The following is an 18,078-nucleotide window of genomic DNA, read 5'->3' on the forward strand; positions in this document are numbered from 1 at the left end:
CCCCCAACACGAGGGAAACAGACAGTGCAGACTGGAATTTCTGTCCCAGGACTAATGCTTGTCCCAGTTCTGATCCCACCATTTCCCTTCCAGTGGGGCAGAACACACTGTTTGTTTAGGAGCACAAACGCATCAGCTGAGGTAAGGCTCTATGTAATTAATTAGTTTGCACCATTATTTCAGTCTCTTATAAAATGATTGCCAAAAATTGGTACATCTTGCCCAGTGCCCAGAATCCTTGGGGCATTTTCCCCAAGAATCAACACCAGGATTGGCTGACAATAATTGCCAGCAGCAGCCACAGACCTGAGAGTTCCCAACTCTCAGTCACCCCAAGAGTTGTCCTTCACCACAGACAAGTTCTGGGTGCCACTTAAATAAATTCAAAGCATTAAAGAACCTCCTTCTGAAAATGTGACACTTCCCTTCTATAGTAAATTCTTGGGCTGGAAAACACAGTCTTATAATTAAACAGAAATAAAAATGTGAATAGGTTTAAGGCGACACCCCCCCCACAAAGGCCTAAGACCCTTCTTTTGTTTTTTGTTTTCTTTGCCCTTTAACCAAGCTGGGATACAACAGAACAGTTCTTTGGGACTATCCGCATTTCCAGGTGCGGCTGGAACGTCGCAGGTACTGAGGAAAAGCCTCTTCTCCACCTCCTTCCCTCCTCTGCTGCTCCAAAATCCCATCCCATTTCAAATGGGGCATCTTCAATTCCCACTCACCATCCAGAATTCTGAATTGCCAATCCCCCCCAAGTCTTAATTCTGACTACAAAGGAGCAGGAAATTCAGTGTGCTTGTGCTGTGATCAGCAAAATAGGAAATAAGTGAAACACTAAAACCAGTGCAAAGAACCTCAGCAAATGCAACGCTACAGCAGCTAGAGAGCTGCACATTCCGTATCATAAATGAAGCATCCAGAGCTGAAATTCCAGCTGCTTCTCTCACTCTGGACAAAGCCATGGAGCAGAGATGTTCTTCCAGGCATCCCTGAGTAATTCCCCATGGCCAGGAAGGGAAATACAGCAGAAAGCTGATTTTGATGATAACACAAAGCAGAAAAACATAGCTAATAGCAAAGTAGAAAAAACCCTTCCAGTTCAAAGCACATCATTAATGACTCCTGTCAAAAGGCTCTCCAAAGCATTCTTCGTGGCTGAGGATGTTTTGATTTGACTTAGACCTGAGTTAAAAATATTTATTTATTCCATAACTGAGTTATGTGCACTAAAACAAATATAAATGTAGCAAGCAACCTGTATTCCAGAATAAGCCACAGCTGCCTTAGACTTCTAAACTTATATTAACTTCATTATTAATGGGCTTAGCTTCATCCCAATAGAAACAATTTTACTTTTATACACACTAAAACTCCAGCATGATATTTTAAAAGGAAGCAAACTGATTTTTTTCAGAGGGCAGCAAGAAGGTTATATATACAGACAAAGGTATAAATTTTTCTAGATACAACTACAAACAATACTACAAAAAGAGTTTGCTCACGTTCCTGTATTTCAGAACTTAAATGAGGCTAATAAACCTGTCACCTTGTATTTTAGCATCCTTTAATTTGAGGCTGCAAATCTCAATTATCTGAGCTTGAGCTTTCACAGGGAAAGATACATGTGCTATAAAGAATAAGGAACCAGAACATATTTGGGAACAGGATAATAGCTGAACATCCCTGTGTCCCAAAGTCAGGGGAACAGCTTTCCCTGTATTGCTCTTTCCCATTCTGAAACATTTACAAACATCTTGTTAAGCCAGATTTTTTCAAAGTTCAAAATGGAAATGCATTATAAAATTGTCATCTAACAAAATCTGAAGTATCTGTATGGCTTTTGTATTATTTTATTGTTTAGTGAACAAAAAGAGCAGATTTATGGTTGAAAACTAAAAACCAAGAGCCATATCGTTTTTTTCCTTTTTCCTGATGAACCAACTACCAGTGTAATTTAAGCTAAATAAGAGAAAACTGCTTTGTGATGTAAAGTGCTAAATTTGTCTGCTTGTAGTCTCTCTAGCAACCCAATATTCCAAAGAGACAATCATGTGATCAATGCTCTCAGCTCCTGCTGTTTATCCTGCACTGTCCTACTTACAGCAGCTCTCAATTCCAGCTGTCTACAGCAAAAGGAAAAACATCACCTGCTCTCCTGCCGGGACATGATGCCAGAACAGCCTCATTAGAGCTGCTGTAAAAAAATGTTGACATTGTTTGATTTAAAGATTAACATAGGGAGGAAATTTACACTGCAAAGACTTGAGCAGCCTTAAAAGAAAATATTCCAGCACTATCAGGGAAGAGCCACTTGGTTTCAGACTAAATAGACAGAAATACACCCAAAACCTGTGGATGAACCTTGTTTTGGTAGTTAACTCTCTCAAGTATGAAGGAATTGTTGAGCTTTAGCACCCAGAAATCTTATTCTATTCCTTAATAATAATTCCCAGCAGCATCCCAGGGGATCAAGAAGTAAAATTTTCTGTTCCTGTGGAAAGACGACCATGGGAACTGGGAAAAAGGGATGTAAATGGGGATGAGGCAGAAATGTGGGTTGAAAAAGACCAAAAGCAACATTCCCTTTGTCTTAAGGGCAGTGAAGACCAGCCAGGCAAGAGCTGATCCCGTCCACGCTGTTCAATGGCAACACAGATATCTCTGATGGCACAGCAGGACCATTTCCAGGGCCCAAACTAAAAAAATACCCCCCAAACACACAGTGCAGCCATGGCCATCCCAATTCCAGACTGCAGGGTTGCCACCAGGCTTGCACCACACTCAGGAATCACACCCACACTTCCACCTCTTCCTCATGGCAAGATGAGGTAAAGAGGGGAAAAAAAACCTCTCTACAGAACCATGATAAGCACACCTTCAAAACAAGATAGCTACATGTACAGAGGTGTCAAATAAAACCAAACTGACATCTAGAATATTTTGCAGCAGTCATTTCCCATGAAGTTATATACTTAGTATTTACATAACATGTTATTTACATAGCTCAACTAGTATTTCCATGGAAAAAAAAAAAAAAAAAAGAGAATGGTGCCCTGGCCTTCTAAAATCCTGAACCCAGACTTGTGGTAAACAGAATTACCCTGAAACCTGTACAGCAAGTTATGATAACCTTATCACTTATGAATTTCCAAGTGGCTTGTGGGGTGTTTTTTTGTGTTTTTTGTTTTGGGTCTGTGGTGTTTTTCTCTGGTGCTTTTTCACAATTTTTAAGTGAACTTACCAGACACAAGTTCTGCTTTGCCACCCACTGCAACTGGCTACATTATTTCCCAATTACAAGGGGGGGAAAAAAAGCAACCATGAAAGTAATATAGCAGCTTTTAGCATTCTAGACTTTCAGTTGTCTACCAGATCCACCCACAAATTCAGGATTACTCAATTGTTTGCTTACTGCTATTTCAATTGTGTTAAAGTTTAGCAAGTTGTAATTATTACAAAAAACTTCAAGAGATGCCCCTCACATAAACACTTTGTACTTGTGCTTCATTAGGAATGTCATATTTGATCTACTTAAATTGTATCTAAACTAGTATTTAATCTGACAGGTTTCCTAATCATATTTATTCCAGGTATACCCCACTAATGCACTAATGAGTAAGAGGAACGGTCTCACCCAAAGGAAGTGCAACCAGCACAGGCAGACAGACAGTGGGATGAAGCAGATCACAGTCTCCATCTCACATTTTTGAGGGGATTTTGGAATAAACCATACACAACCGTATTCTTGAAAGTGGCAATACCAACACAGTTGGTTGGAAAGGAGAAAAGAAAATGACATTCCTATTTGTCAAATTTTAATTTAATGTGTAGTCATTTAAACCACATTACTGAGCGTCTGTAGTCTCCAAGTGACCAAAACAGGCTGTGACAGAGACGATTTTTTTTTTTTTTTTGCTTAGTTGCAAAGACCATTAGCAAAATCCTCTCTTTAGTCTTTTATTCATCTGGAAAACTGAAATCACCTACTTAAAAATGGGAAACAAGACCCCAGCACGCACTGCCCCCCTCCCTTCAGGGAGCTGCTCCATCCCTGCCCCATCTACAACCAGGAGTGGAACCAGCAGACGTGAAAACCTCAGAGAGTTTCCCCAGGCAGGGTAACCGTGTGACTTGTTCTAAGAGATCAAATTTCAGCCCATCCACGAGTGTCTCACTTTCCTCAGTGCTGGTTTTAGACTGGAGAGCAGCAGGGGAGGGAGGGAAGAGCAGGTCACGGTTGTTACCTCGCAGCACGTGACTGCACAACGCAAACAGCTGAGGCTCCCACAGCAAAACTTTTAAGAGATATCATATAATAGAGGTTAGTTTAGTAAGTTTATTTGTTTAGGAGTCACATCATTAAACAGTGAACACTCAAAACTATTTCATTCTGACTTCCCTGTCATCTGCTCATGTGCCACACCGGCATCAATTATGAACATTTGGGACTGACCTTTTAAAATTTAAATGTACAATGACCTGGACTTTTTTTTTTTTTTTTTCAATATAACCTTATACAAGGAGGAAAAAAACCCCACCACAGCAACAGACAGGAAGCCAGAGCTGCTGGACGAGCTGTTATCACAGCCCAACACCTATCAGAATCACAGCCTCCTGGCTGCTGCGCCACCACCGACGACTATTTTTGGGAGAGCAGAGCACAGAAAATCTCCCGTTCTGGAAGCACATGCTTTCAAACAGAACTCGGAAAAATCCAGACGGGATCAGCTTCAAATGAAAGAAACAGCTCTATTTGCACATCCTTCAAAGGGACAGAGGGGGACAGAGCAGGACTGAGGTCCCGCAGGTCGCATTATGAACATTGGGGACTGACTTTTAAAATTTAAAATGAACAATGACCTGGATTTTTTTTTTTTTTTCAATATAACCTTATACAAGGAGGAAAAAAACCCCACCACAGCAACAGACAGGAAGCCAGAGCTGCTGGACGAGCTGTTATCACAGCCCAACACCTATCAGAATCACAGCCTCCTGGCTGCTGCGCCACCACCGACGACTATTGTTGGGAGAGCAGAGCACAGAAAATCTCCCGTTCTGGAAGCACATGCTTTCAAACAGAACTCGGAAAAATCCAGACGGGATCAGCTTCAAATGAAAGAAACAGCTCTATTTGCACATCCTTCAAAGGGACAGAGGGGGACAGAGCAGGACTGAGGTCCCGCAGGTCGCTCAGCCACAGCCCCAGAAAGCCCAGGGGAAGGAGTCACCTCCATACCAAGGGCACTGACTGCTCCATTTCCAGTCAAATTCCTTGAAACTAAAGATTTCCATCAAGAACAACCAACCTGATTGAAATCTGCAGTTGTAAAACATGGGGAACAAGTCTCTAGAGTGGCTGGCCAAGCCCCAAAGTGCAGGGTGAGATAAATTATGATCCAAAGCACGCTGGTAGCAAACTTCACATCCCCAGGATACCGAATTACCTCAAATTACACAGGCACAGGAATTCCTTCACAGGGTTTCTGAACCTTAATGCAAAGAACAGTCCCAAAGACACCACAAGTAATATGAGATGAAAGACAAAAATACAGCTTCAAAACTGATTCTTAAGATATGTGCATCGGTACTCACAAACACAAGAGGGGCTGTTGGGAGTTTAGTTTGGTTTTTAATTAAGTCAGCCACATCTACAAAAGAAATTATAAACTTTGTATAGGTTTGGCTGATTAAATGGATCCTAAGGAATGAAAAATATGCAGAGGTTGTATTAAGGTTTAGTTTCTGTTAGTTCTAGACCAACTGTCTGGTAGGAAACATATCAGCACCCTAGGTGCAACATTCAGAGCTTTTTCCAGGCTGGCTGCAAGTCTCTTTATGTGGGGTTTGCTGCAGTGTCACATTTAACTTTTGCCATGAGAGAAATATTCCTTTTACTAGAAGAGTGTTCCAGACTTTGGAGCTACAGAGGTGGCATCACAAAGCACCCATGGCAGTGTTTGGGTTTCTCCCACAGGCCTGAAGTGACACCTCTGAAGAGCCCAACTTTCCTGAGAGCAGAGAATATCCCAATTCTAGATATTCCTGGAAGGGATGAGCCAAATTTGCCACGAGAATACACATCTGTTAACCATTCCCCCCACTTCATTCCACAAAAGCCAGTGCTCGGAGCATCACATGGTATCGAGCTATCTGGTAAGAAATACTGAAATTTCTCAACAATAAAATATCTTACACAGATCTGCCAAAGCTTTTTACATATTTTTCCAGTAGCTCTGGGCTACACATTATGAAATTGTGTGAGTAAGCACACAATTCCTTCAGTTATTTTCATCAAGCATGCTGATATTCTGACCTTCTTTAAAAAAGAAGCAGAGCCTCCAAATTAAACAAACACTGCTATTTTATTTTAAAAGCTTTCATCAGCTTTTCCAGCTGCTCTAGAGAGCTTTACAGAATTACTCCAAGACAATCCATGACATAACTAATGCTAGTTTAAAATCGCAGTTTGGTAAACCAGTTCCTCAAAGGAGGAAAGCCCAGACTGTGCCAACACGATATTGGCCAAAATAGTTAAAAGTAAACTTCTTACTATTGATTTATAGCAACAACACACAGGAAAAAAATGGATGGGCAAGGACACCCTGGAGAGGAAACATTTGCCCTGGCCAGGGTGGAGAAAGAAATGCCTGGAACTAAAGGACAAGTTTATACATAAATTAAAAGCAGCAGTTCACAACTACTAATAGAAGCACACACAAACATGTGCTTCTGCTTCTTTTGCTCCAAAACAGCCTCTAAATTTCTTTCAAGTTTAAATTTATTGCAGAAAATGCCAACAATGGCCAACTCCACACCCAAAAAGCAAAGCCACTGATCTTAAAATTTCCTGCATGCAAGATTTAACACATACATAAACACACACACACACAAAAAAGCCACACAAAAAACCCCATCATCTAAGCTTTAAATTACTTTGGATTTTAAAAGCTGATTTGGGAACAGCGATTAAACTTGTTCCAGCTAACCTAGTTTTTATTCATTTCATTATTTATTGCTAGGCAACATAGACCGTGTCAAACCACATTAGAACCATGAGAAGAAGTCCTTCCAATTTAGATCAAAAATTCTCTCCTTGCCCTCCTCCCCCTCAGTGTGGAGGCCACATGGATTCTTTTAACACCAGCATTCCCAGACACCACCCTCTTTCTGACCAGGAGCTGACATTCCAAACGCTCAGCATCTCCCATAGGATGCAATTTATCCAAAGCTCAGGTGGGATCTGCAAAGAGCTCTCTACAATGAGTCTTTCTTGGTGTTTGCTGGCAGAATTAGTCCCAGTAACCTGCAGGTCCAGGGCAGGTATCTCTTCATTCAGGTATCTTTTTCTTGCTTTCTAGAAGGCTCTACCTTCTTTCCCAACCTCCCCATTATCCATGGTCTGGACATGGGCACCAGCACAGAGGACATTGTTTACCACATTTAGCATTACTTCCTTCCATTGTAAGAAAGTTTTGAAGAACTCCAAAAAGGCAGAAAAATAAGAAAGAGCAGAGACCCAGGCTCCAGAATAAATCATACACAGGAGTCTCTTAATTAAACCTTTCTTCTAGCACAAAGAATAGACCCTCCAACTTCTCTAATAAAGCAAAATAAAGCCTCCTACCTTTTGTTTATGGGTTTCTCATCTTTCTCATAAGGCTTCACAAACCATTTGCCGATGCGGACGAAGTTCCTGTTCATCAGACACCTCTCCAGCAGGTTGTGCACGGCTTTGAACAGCAGAGTGCGGCACTCGTAGGAGAGCCCGTTCTCCCAAACCCCATCCTCCTCTTCTGCAAGGCACAGGGAAAACAGAAATCAGCACTGAATTCCATCCTCTTATTTCAGACATATCACAATGCCCTTTTCTCTCCCACAAGTTTTTAAGATATTCACAGCATAACATGCAACCAAAACCAGCCTGTAATGTTCAGATAACTCTACTTACTTTATAACAGAGCTGCTAAAAGTGATCAGCTATAAAAATATCTCAGCCCCCACAAGGAAAGAAGATTCAAGTTATTTGTACACAAAAGGAAACAAGTAGCACCAGCACGTTACATATTTCAGCCTGCAAAAGCACTGTGTGATCTGTCTGTGAAGTGGCTCGTGTTTTGGGTAGTCTGAATTACTCATCCTGCAGAGTTAGGTGACAATTAGGCTTAAAAATAAATTTCCCAAAGACAGACTTTTAACATATCCTGGTGTCTTTTGAGCAGCACTGACTGAGGAAAGCTGGGAACAAAAGTCAGCAATCAACTGACCCTCAATGATCAACAATTTGCTAGAGATGACAAAAAATACTCAGATTCAGAATATTGGTAAGAGCAATCTGAGTCTCCTCAGAAGACTCAAAACTGTCATTAATCTCTTTAATTCAACATTAAAAATGAAGATATTTAAGCAGCCTAGCCCTACTTTCTGGTGTACACACAGAAGAGAAAAATCAGCAAGACAAAGCCCAGTTCCTACCAGTGGGATTCTGAAGTCAAACACTGACATCTTCTGTGCCCCACAAATCAAACACAGGCATGGAATGCAACTTGCACAAGCCAAGTTGATTTGCCAAATGGAAAAGCAAGATTTATGACAAGAAACTGCAAACTCTTCCACCACTCTGGCTCCTACTCAGCGTTTGAACGGGGTCTAGAGGCCCTCAAAGCACAAGCACTGGTCCCAAGAGCTGCACTGGCACTAGAATTCCCTTACCCAGGTAAAACAAGGAACACCTGAAAGTTCCTGGGGTGTCTCTCAGGATACATCTGATATCACTCATCCCCAGCAACACTAATAAGGAGGATAATATAATAAAGCTTGAGATATTGTCCTTAAACCACTGGCAGTCAGATCTTACCTTTATGGCTCTAATTCCTCATATTTTGTGTTTTACATCTATCCCTAAGGATCTGCTCCTGGTATCCTTGGACTAACCTAGCAGAGTTACTCTTCAAATGCCATTGCTTTTATACTCCAGGTAGCAGCAGAGATGAGAAGTTTGTCTGACATAGATAAGGAGACATATTTTTACTCCAGTCTCTGGATAGTCATGGAATAATTTAGGTCGGAGGGGACCTGTGGAGGTCGTTGCTCCAACCTCCACACAGAGCCCAACGTGAGAACAGGTTGCTCATCTGTCACATTCACTGTCCCTGCACATCTCCAGGGACTGGAGCTTGAGTCCAGCTCTGCTTCAGCACCACAGGTCTGACAGCAGTGCCCTGCCTGCTCACCTCTCCTTCACAGAGCATTTTGGCTCCACTGCTTTGCTTCATGGTCAGAAAACCTCAGCAACACAGCCAAGTCCTTGCATTTTAAATCCCCCTTGGAAATAAGCCCCTTCACCTTTCTCTGGAAGCCACTTACAAGCTTAAAAGGTTGCAATATTATTAACTAAAGTCTCGGTATCCTTAAATTAGAGAGCATCTAGAAAACCAGACACCTAAGAGTTTTAATTAGGAAAAAAACCTTACAGATTATTACAATAAACCATATTTAAGACAAGGATGACAGAGAAGGGAATTTCAATGCTATTGGAACCAGAATGTGGTGACCATGTTTGTGTTTTGCTATATTCCACACAGGGAAAAGTACATTTTCACACAAGAGCAGTATTGTGAGTAGAAGAAAGTTACTCTCGGTAACTCTGAGGGACAGAATAAGAATAAACAGACCTGCCCCATCATTTATAAAAGAGGAGGTGTGCATCATTACAGATGAATCATTCCATGAAATAATTTTCTGGGTAAGACAAGGAAAAACAAGGAGCAGCATTTCCCAAAGCAGAGACCTCACCACGCCTTTCCCACCCTACCACCTTACTCCAGCCTGGAGTTCAGCAAAAGCTTGTTTTCAAAAACTGCAAAGCTACAAGATAACACAGTAACTCACTAAAGAAACATCATACACCACTCTTGTAACAAAAAGCAACAAAAGTCCAAAGTCAAAGGGTATAAAGTACCAGTGCCAAGCACAGAGGTTGTTCCCCAGCTCCAGCTCTGGTGGATGCCCAGGCACAGCCCTGTCCCACAGGCAGCAACTCTGCTCCAGAGCGGGGCCAAAAAGCAGCTCAGCAGAGCAAACATTAACTCCAGAGCTCAGTCATATTGGACTTTACCTGCACAATAAACTCCACACCATTTCAAAGGTTACAGACTTGGTTTGTACATGGCTCTTGTCATTTCAAGGAATCGTTCCAAGCACATCCCCTGCATCCACGACCTTCTAGAAGAGGGAATGGAAGGAACTAATTCCAGTTCTATGCCTAATTTTGTTTTGGCATATTAGTGTAGCAATGCCACAGAAGATGCCGAAATTGCAGAGACTGAAGTGACAGTGTTTTGATGGTCACACTGTGGACACAAAGGAGAGGTTTCCATTCTCTGTACTCAGGTGCTTCATTTACCATGATCAGCTGTGCTGACCACCAAGTTACAAGCAAGTTTCCAGGCAAGAACTTGCCTCAAGATGTAACTCTTGAAAGCTCTCCTCCCTTAGATTATTACTGAACCAGAGAGTCCTTAGTTTAGTGTGTTACGTGGGGAAAATGTAAGGCATGAGATGGAAATCACAATTAAAACTCCAATGTTTGCTCACCAGGACCCAAACCCGGACCACCTGTTCTGACTGAAGTGCACCTTGCCACAGAAAGGGAAGGTAAAAGAAGCTGTCAGTTCAAGAAACCCTCATTTCAGAACATTATTCAAATTCATGCAAAAAACCCAGCAGTAAGTGTTCTCTGACTTTCTGAAATCTATTTAGTCATTCCCCTTCCCCCATTTTTAGTGGTGGAGAGAAGCAAACATGACATCTGCTCACATCTGCCAACTATTTTTCTTCTTAATTCGAACTGTTGTTTCTCAACATGAGAAAACCCCTCCCACTTAATAGAAAACTGTACACAGCAAACCATTCATTAAAAGAGGGGGAGAGGAAGAGGCACTTTTGTCTTCTAATCTTCCTTAAACAATAAATTCAAATGTTCAATCTGATAATGGTAACAAACCAAAATAAGTTGCTGGCTCATTTTCAAAAGGTGCTAAGCCACAATTTCACTATGGACAAGTGTTATCCACAAAAGTGCTCTGGCAACCTGAAGGTTACAAGTACTTTATTTTTGATGAGTTCTCTCAGCTGTCCAAAGCACTCAACTCTTCCCCAGCACACTTATCTTTATGTCACTCCATTAAACAATTTATACCCATATCCCACTGCTCCCTCTCTCTTTACATCACATATTAGACAGTTTTCCTCAAATGAAGCTAAAAATTATCAGGGAATGAGGAATTTATGGAAACAATGGCCAGGAAAAAGCAATTTGCATGCTACACATAAATAAACTTTTTCAGTCAGCACCTTTTTGATATTTCCAATTTTATTGGAGGCCACTTGCCTTCAGTACTTCTATGTTCTCCTTTCCATTCTTCCTACAGTTAACCTGAATCAGTAAAGTTCTGTCTGTGTGCTGCTCTTGGAGAAGTGAAGACCAGTAAAGTTCATTTTTACTGATTACGCCCTTCTGTCTGTGTGCTGCTCTTGGAGAAGTGAAGAAAAAATTTGGAGCACCCTGAGAATATAAAACTCTTGCAATTTTTAGTGAATTCTGAAAAAGGAGTATCTTTAAACCTTACAATTTAATTCATGTCAGTTTTTTAAAGCCTATTGTTATTCACAGATCTTTAGCCAAATTTATTAATCAAGGATTTCTAAGAAGTAATATATATATTACATAATGACAAATCTATATTGTAAATACAGAGACTTGAAAATACAATTTTTAACAAGACTTTTAAGAACATGGATTTCCCTCCTTCCTTTAACACACAGACCACCAGTAAGCACCAGTTCTCACACAGGCTGAGTGTTTACCACACCATTGAAAATATCTTCCTAATGCTCAATGAGCCTCTAAAATAAACTATGCAAAGAAACAAAGCCTCCACTTTGGACTACAATCCCCCCCAATTACTTCAATTACACAGGATTTATGAAAAAATCCATTCTTTCATATCATGATTGAGACTTGTCTTTTGGAAGCATTTCTTACCTCACAGGCTCCCTTTTTGCCATTATGTGACTTTGCCAGTTATAAAAACACTGACAAACCTGATATACACGATTAAGTTTCCTATATAAACCTCAGATTCCAAGGGAAGTAAATAAGCAAAGCAATGTGAAATTGCTGCAGTACACAATATTGTAACGATATGACAGAAACACTTTGAGTAAAACTTTTCTATTTAAAAAACAGATTTTTGAAATACCTTAAATTGCTCAAAGTGAGACTTACACAGCAAAGCTACTGAAATACTGTTTTGAGGGCCTACATCCCTTATGAAACAAGTGAGAAGCAACAGATTTTGCAGGAAAAAAGGAGACCAATACAATTTTAAAATATCGATTTAAGAATCTGAGTAAGACAACTGAAGTTTGTTCCTAATAGAGTGGTATCTCTTATCTCCAGTCATTGAACAGAATCTCAATACAAGACTCTGGATACCCAAACTGTCCAAAATACCACACTGAAAATACTCAGCACCATTCCAGGTTAGGTTTTGTGCTGCTTGCCCTTTACCAGTATCACACATAGAGGTTTTACGCTCTCTACCCAGCAGAATATTTTCTAAATACTGACAATTTAAAAGTAGAACCTTCCTGTAAGAGTGTAGCCACGGCTGTTTAAAAGGATAACAAGGTAACTGCTCTCCCTCACTCTTTGTGGGGTGTAAGTTTGGCTGCTCTGGGCTACACTGCCACAAGAAAAGCTGAGGAACTTGCCAGCTAAATGATCCAGCATCCTCCTCCTTCACTGAGTAATTCCATATGCAGGTACATGTAACAGTGTAAGTAACATATTTCATTGTTCTGATTTATCCAGGTCATTATGCATGTGACATTGTACACACAACCAACATGACATGATGCCAAATCCTCACTGCCTGTGACAAAGCATTTTTCACCTGACTCCACAGAGATTTCACACACATGTTGGTCAAGAAAGAAAAGGGGGGAAAAAAGTTAAATCTTTGTCACCTTTGAGCTCACAGCACGTCACAGAAGTTTGATAAAACTGCTCCAGTAATTTTTGCATAATGCTTATCAGCAGTTTTGCTTAAGTGGCTACATCTCTAACATGGAGGACTAAAGAAATGCTGAAGCATCAATGCAGCAAGAACACTTGGAATGCCTCTCCTGACTGACACAGAACACACAGATCCTTCCCAGACAAGGGGCTGCAGCTCACCATGCTCACATCAGGTGCAAAATGTTTTTAAAAGCATCCTTTCCTTTTGTATTTTTTTTTTTTCCTGTAGGAGTTAAACGATCTTAGGGAGCAATAGTTATTTTAAAAAAGCATCACTGGCTGAACTCTTTTCCAAGCTGCCTTTGCCAACTCCTTGCAACTGGCAGGGTTTGCAGCCCCTTGGAATGATAACTGGCTCATCCTCTGGTTTCCATTGTCCTGGAGTAATGAGACACTCAGTGCTGACATCAGCACAATCTCACTGATTTTTTGGGGACAGGGATTTGATCTATAATGCACATGCATCAAGAACTACACAACACATATTAGTCTTTGGTGCCATGACTGTTTTTACCACACAAACAAGCATCAGGATTCTTCCAAGATCTCCTCCAACCAGCAATATTTTTATACATTTCCCCCTCACAGAAGCATGAGCAAGATTGTTCAGCAAACAAAAACTGATTATCTTCATATATGACAGACAACTCTTTAATCTTTAAAGTAAATTAACCAAATCTAATAGACACCAGAATGAAAAAGATGCATCTTGAGCTCACCATTTAAAAGATGCAATTTGAAGGTCAAAGCCATATAGCAGCATTCCCCTATCCCAGCATTAATCAAATTGTGACCATTTCCTTGGGACTATGTCTTGTACATAATTCATACCCGACTGTTCTCAGGTTTAAAATCATCTACAGTCAATTTAAAAAAAAAATAATCCAAGTGTAGAGGTAGCCACATGAAAATAAGAAAGAACCTTTCTAATAAAACAACTGCTGATCAGAGCAGTGAGAGACCATTGCCTTCTGAAATTGGAAGAGATATCCTACTTTAAGGTTTGAGTTGCAAGAATTACTATAATCAAGCCTCACCGTCAGAACAAAAACATAACCTTTGAGGTTGTTAGAGGCTAAAATAACATTTCACTAACTTCTGTCTGCCTCTAGCTACGTTGGGTTAGAAATAGACCTCTGTTTTTTCGGCTGTATGTACAGTAAGTAGGTTCCTAGGGAAGGGAAAAAAAAAAATGATTGAGTGAAGTCAATATTCCTGATCAATCAGCATCTCTGAACAAGTCTCCTTTTGACATGCCCCCAGGCAACAACAATCCCTGACCATCAACAAGACACTTAGCCAAGGCTTGGAATGAGAGCTCCAACACAGCCATGAGCAGGATTCAAACGTGATTCCAGGGCAGAGAGTGAACTTCTAGAAGGTACAGCTGAACACAGAGATAGCATTTATTTTTTCAACATAGATGTACATTCACAACCCTGTACATCCCCTTTTGGAGGGATCTTGGGAAGGGGACAAAAGGGTTCTGGAAGGCTGACATTTTTCAAATCCCCCAGGGCTGATAACCAAGATGTGTTCCAGTCACTGAACACCCATTGTTCACTGGAACTACACATCACCAAAAAAGTCACAAACTGTCAAAATACCAACCTCTCTTTAACAGGCAGAATTTCATACCAAAGGGAGCCAGAACCAAGAGTTATTAACATGGCTCCGGCAGATTTCTAACCAGGGCTCTCTCAAGGGCCCCTTCCCCAGGAGAAATCTGTCCAAAGGCACTAAGGGACAAACTGCTCCTTCTCTCCATCCTCCAGGACAATCCTTCACCTATCCAGCAGCAAACTTCTAAATGAGGCAACACCTCAACCTCCAGCAGCAAACAATTTCCAATCAATTTTGCAGGTAACAAGCCTGTGCTAAGAAGTCATTTATCATTCCCATTGAAAATGTTACAAGCAATCATTGGGAGAACAAGGCAGTGTGAATTACCAGGAGAAATTGTCCACCGATGAAAAAATCCATTAGGCTACGACAAAGGTCAGATAACATTGTTTGGGTTCAGCCATAATTCTCTCTTCTATGAGATCCACGTTAAGATTTTGTGTAACAGCAAAGAGAAAAAGTGCAGATGTGGGCATCCCCTCAGCCACCTCCTCTACAATCCATCTGATGAGGATCTGTATCAACTCCTGGGCAGAAGAGCCTCACACACACTCACAGATTATGATGTCTCTTTTCCATTAAAAGAGGACAAAAACGTGTCTGCAAATCCCAAGGTGTCAGACAAACCCACACCCAGACACAGGTGACAGCCTCAGGAGTACCAGCATTACACAGAACACGTGTGGAACAGCTCTGTGGAAGCACAGGCACCCACAGGTGACCTGAACAAAGAAAATACCCAAAGACATGGCTGGGAGACTCTAATCCTCCACTATCTCTCCCTTATACCCTAAGAGAGGTTAAGAATTGGTAAGTCCCTGGGATGATACCTGCTTATCTGCCTGTGCAAAAGGGTAATTCTGTACAAGCACAAACAAGATGCTGATCTCAAACTCCAGCTACAAACCACCACTGTTTTCAAAAGGTCCCTCTGTGCTAAATCACCAGGAGACAGATTCAACAGAAGGCAAAGAAAGTTGCTCAAACAAATAATTTTAATGGTTAGGTAGCACAAAATTGCACTTTCCTAATGGCTTAAATTTCATTGGATTTCCCATTCAAAATGTACTTGTCTTGATTTAATCCCACAGCCAAAAGCACACAAAATTCACACAGGTCCTTCCACACAAGTGTTGGTCTTGGCTCAGGGCAGGCCCAGGCCAAAAACACCCAGCACTGGGTCTAAGTTAGATCTCAGACACACAAAGGATGTTCCCTGCAGGTCAAAACTGAGGTTATTTATAGGTCAAAATAAGGAAGCCTTAAATGCACTAAAATATCAAGCAAACTCCAGTGTAAGTGCCATTTAAAATGCAAAGTTTGTAGTTCCAGGACAGACAGGAATAGGAGCAACAGCCCAATCTTTGAAGTCAACTATTCAAAGAAGTAAACATCATTTCAGTGCGTCAATTGTTTTTCAGATCACAGTATTTTTGTATGAAAATTCCACACGTTATTAAATTGTTTCAAATCAACTTCCTCAGTGGCACTTTAAACTCCTGTTTGTTCTCCAGCTTATCCACACACACAGGCAGCATTAACAATTTCTGGTTACCAGGTCACCAAACCTTGGTCTCATTTTACACTTCAGTAATCTGAATACTGTACATTATTTGAAAGGAAATTAGAGTGATGTGTTTGTTGGTTGGTTTTTTTCTTCCCTAGAATTAGTTTAGTCTCACCTTTAGACTCACCCAATTTAAATATCTAACTCCGTCACCTTGCTGATAAGCAGCTGGAAACCATCTACGTGGGGAATTGAGCTCAACAAGTAAACATTTCCAAAGGAAGGTGCCAAATTTGAACTACAACATTATTGAGAAATACAAATATTGTCAGTCTTTCAAAAGGCTGGGTTTGAAAGCAGGTTCAGAGCACCAGGAAAAGGGGGGAGAGGAATCATAAAAACTGAAGGTTTACAGATTTTTGCATGGAAACAGCTGGTTAGTTCCAGGTGCCTCCTTCTGACTGATGGCTTCTCACCGATGGTGTGAATTCCAACCAAAACAATTCCAAATGGTTCAAGAGCTGCCCAGATCTCTACAGTTCTTATTACATAATAAAATGAACTTTACTATTTGAATTTGAAAACTCTAATTGCCCAAGATCCCAAAGGGATCTTATCAAAACATGTTTAAGCCATCACTTGTGAATCACAGGCATAGCTTTCAGCACAGCTTTCTCATGAAGTAGTTGCCAAAACTCATAGGCTTGTGTTTTGTTTTTTTCAAGGAAACAAGTGGGGAGCAAACCCCCTGTTTCTTGAAAATCCAGCAGTCCAAGGTGAGCTGAACACAGAGCCGATGGTTGATCACTGCTGTAATAATTTGGTGAGGGTAACAGCAATGTCTCTTTTCTAGAGACAACATTCCACCTCGTACAGATGTCAGGAGTACCAGGATGTTTCAGTGACCACAGGAAGGTACGACCAAGCTCCTACCTGAGAGATCATGATGGATCAGGTCAGCAAAGTTGGGGTCATCCCCCCACCAGAATATCCAGAGCTCCCTGCGCCCAGGCCTCTGGTCCCGGCGCCAGACACTGAGCACGTCGGCCTTGAGACAGCGGCTGAAGCTGCTCAGGATGGGATCCTCCTCCGTGACAGGGAAGAGAATGGGGGCAGATGTTGGGCCCTGCCACACGTAGCGCTTCCATTTAATCCCAGTTAGATCAGCCTGGGGGAGAGAAAAGAACAATCAGGTTGCAGGTACCTCCAGCAAGCACATCCTGCTACAAGGAGGTGGCACGGGGAGAAAGGGAGGATTAACCCCCCAGAATTTAACGGGAACCATGTTGGTAAATTTTGTGTGCCTTAGGAGATAAACTGGGAACAATCAGGCATCCTGGTTTAATAGCTCATTAAATAACTGCAGTAAAGCAAGAGCTGCTAATTTTCACTGCAGCTTTAAGGTTATACAGAGAAAAATCAGATTTGATTTAAAGTAAAAGAGTGAAAGACAAGTGAGCAATGTTATTATTCACAGACTGCAACTGTCCAATCTCCTGAACGCTTGCCTTGTCAAGGAACATCTTTCTTTTTGCTTATTTATGCAAACACTGCCTTTTCCATCCAAGATTACTCCATGGAAATAGGTGCTACAGTAAATCACACATTCTTCCAGCCATCTACCACTCTGGAAAAATTCATAAGTTTCTCCATTGTAAAAAATTCTCTGTATCTCCCCCAGGAAGGCTCTCATGTTCACCGATTTTACCGAGAGCTATCATACTTTTCATTCCTCACACCACATTTCAAGAATTTAAATCCTAGTTTTATCATTCAATTACACGTTAGACCTGCATCCACACTGATTATGATCCACTAAACCACCTTCTAGGCAAAAATTAATTTGACTTTAAACAGGGAA

General features: G+C 41.1%; 1 protein-coding gene across 2 annotated transcripts in view; it reads right to left on the minus strand.

The window, feature by feature from the left end:
• MED13 (mediator complex subunit 13) overlaps positions 1-18,078 on the minus strand; it is a 54,349-nt gene that overhangs the window by 33,559 nt on the left and 2,712 nt on the right. For both annotated transcript variants that reach the window (XM_008631089.2, XM_017730960.1), the window contains exons 2-3: positions 17,151-17,385; positions 7,631-7,799 (exon numbers count right to left, since the gene is read on the minus strand). In XM_008631089.2, the coding sequence (XP_008629311.1) occupies positions 7,631-7,799; positions 17,151-17,385 (404 nt within the window). The remainder of the gene's footprint in view (positions 1-7,630; positions 7,800-17,150; positions 17,386-18,078) is intronic.

This window comes from Corvus brachyrhynchos, unplaced genomic scaffold (genome assembly GCF_000691975.1).
Source record: "Corvus brachyrhynchos isolate BGI_N302 unplaced genomic scaffold, ASM69197v1 scaffold283, whole genome shotgun sequence".
In the NCBI taxonomy this organism is placed as follows: domain Eukaryota; kingdom Metazoa; phylum Chordata; class Aves; order Passeriformes; family Corvidae; genus Corvus; species Corvus brachyrhynchos.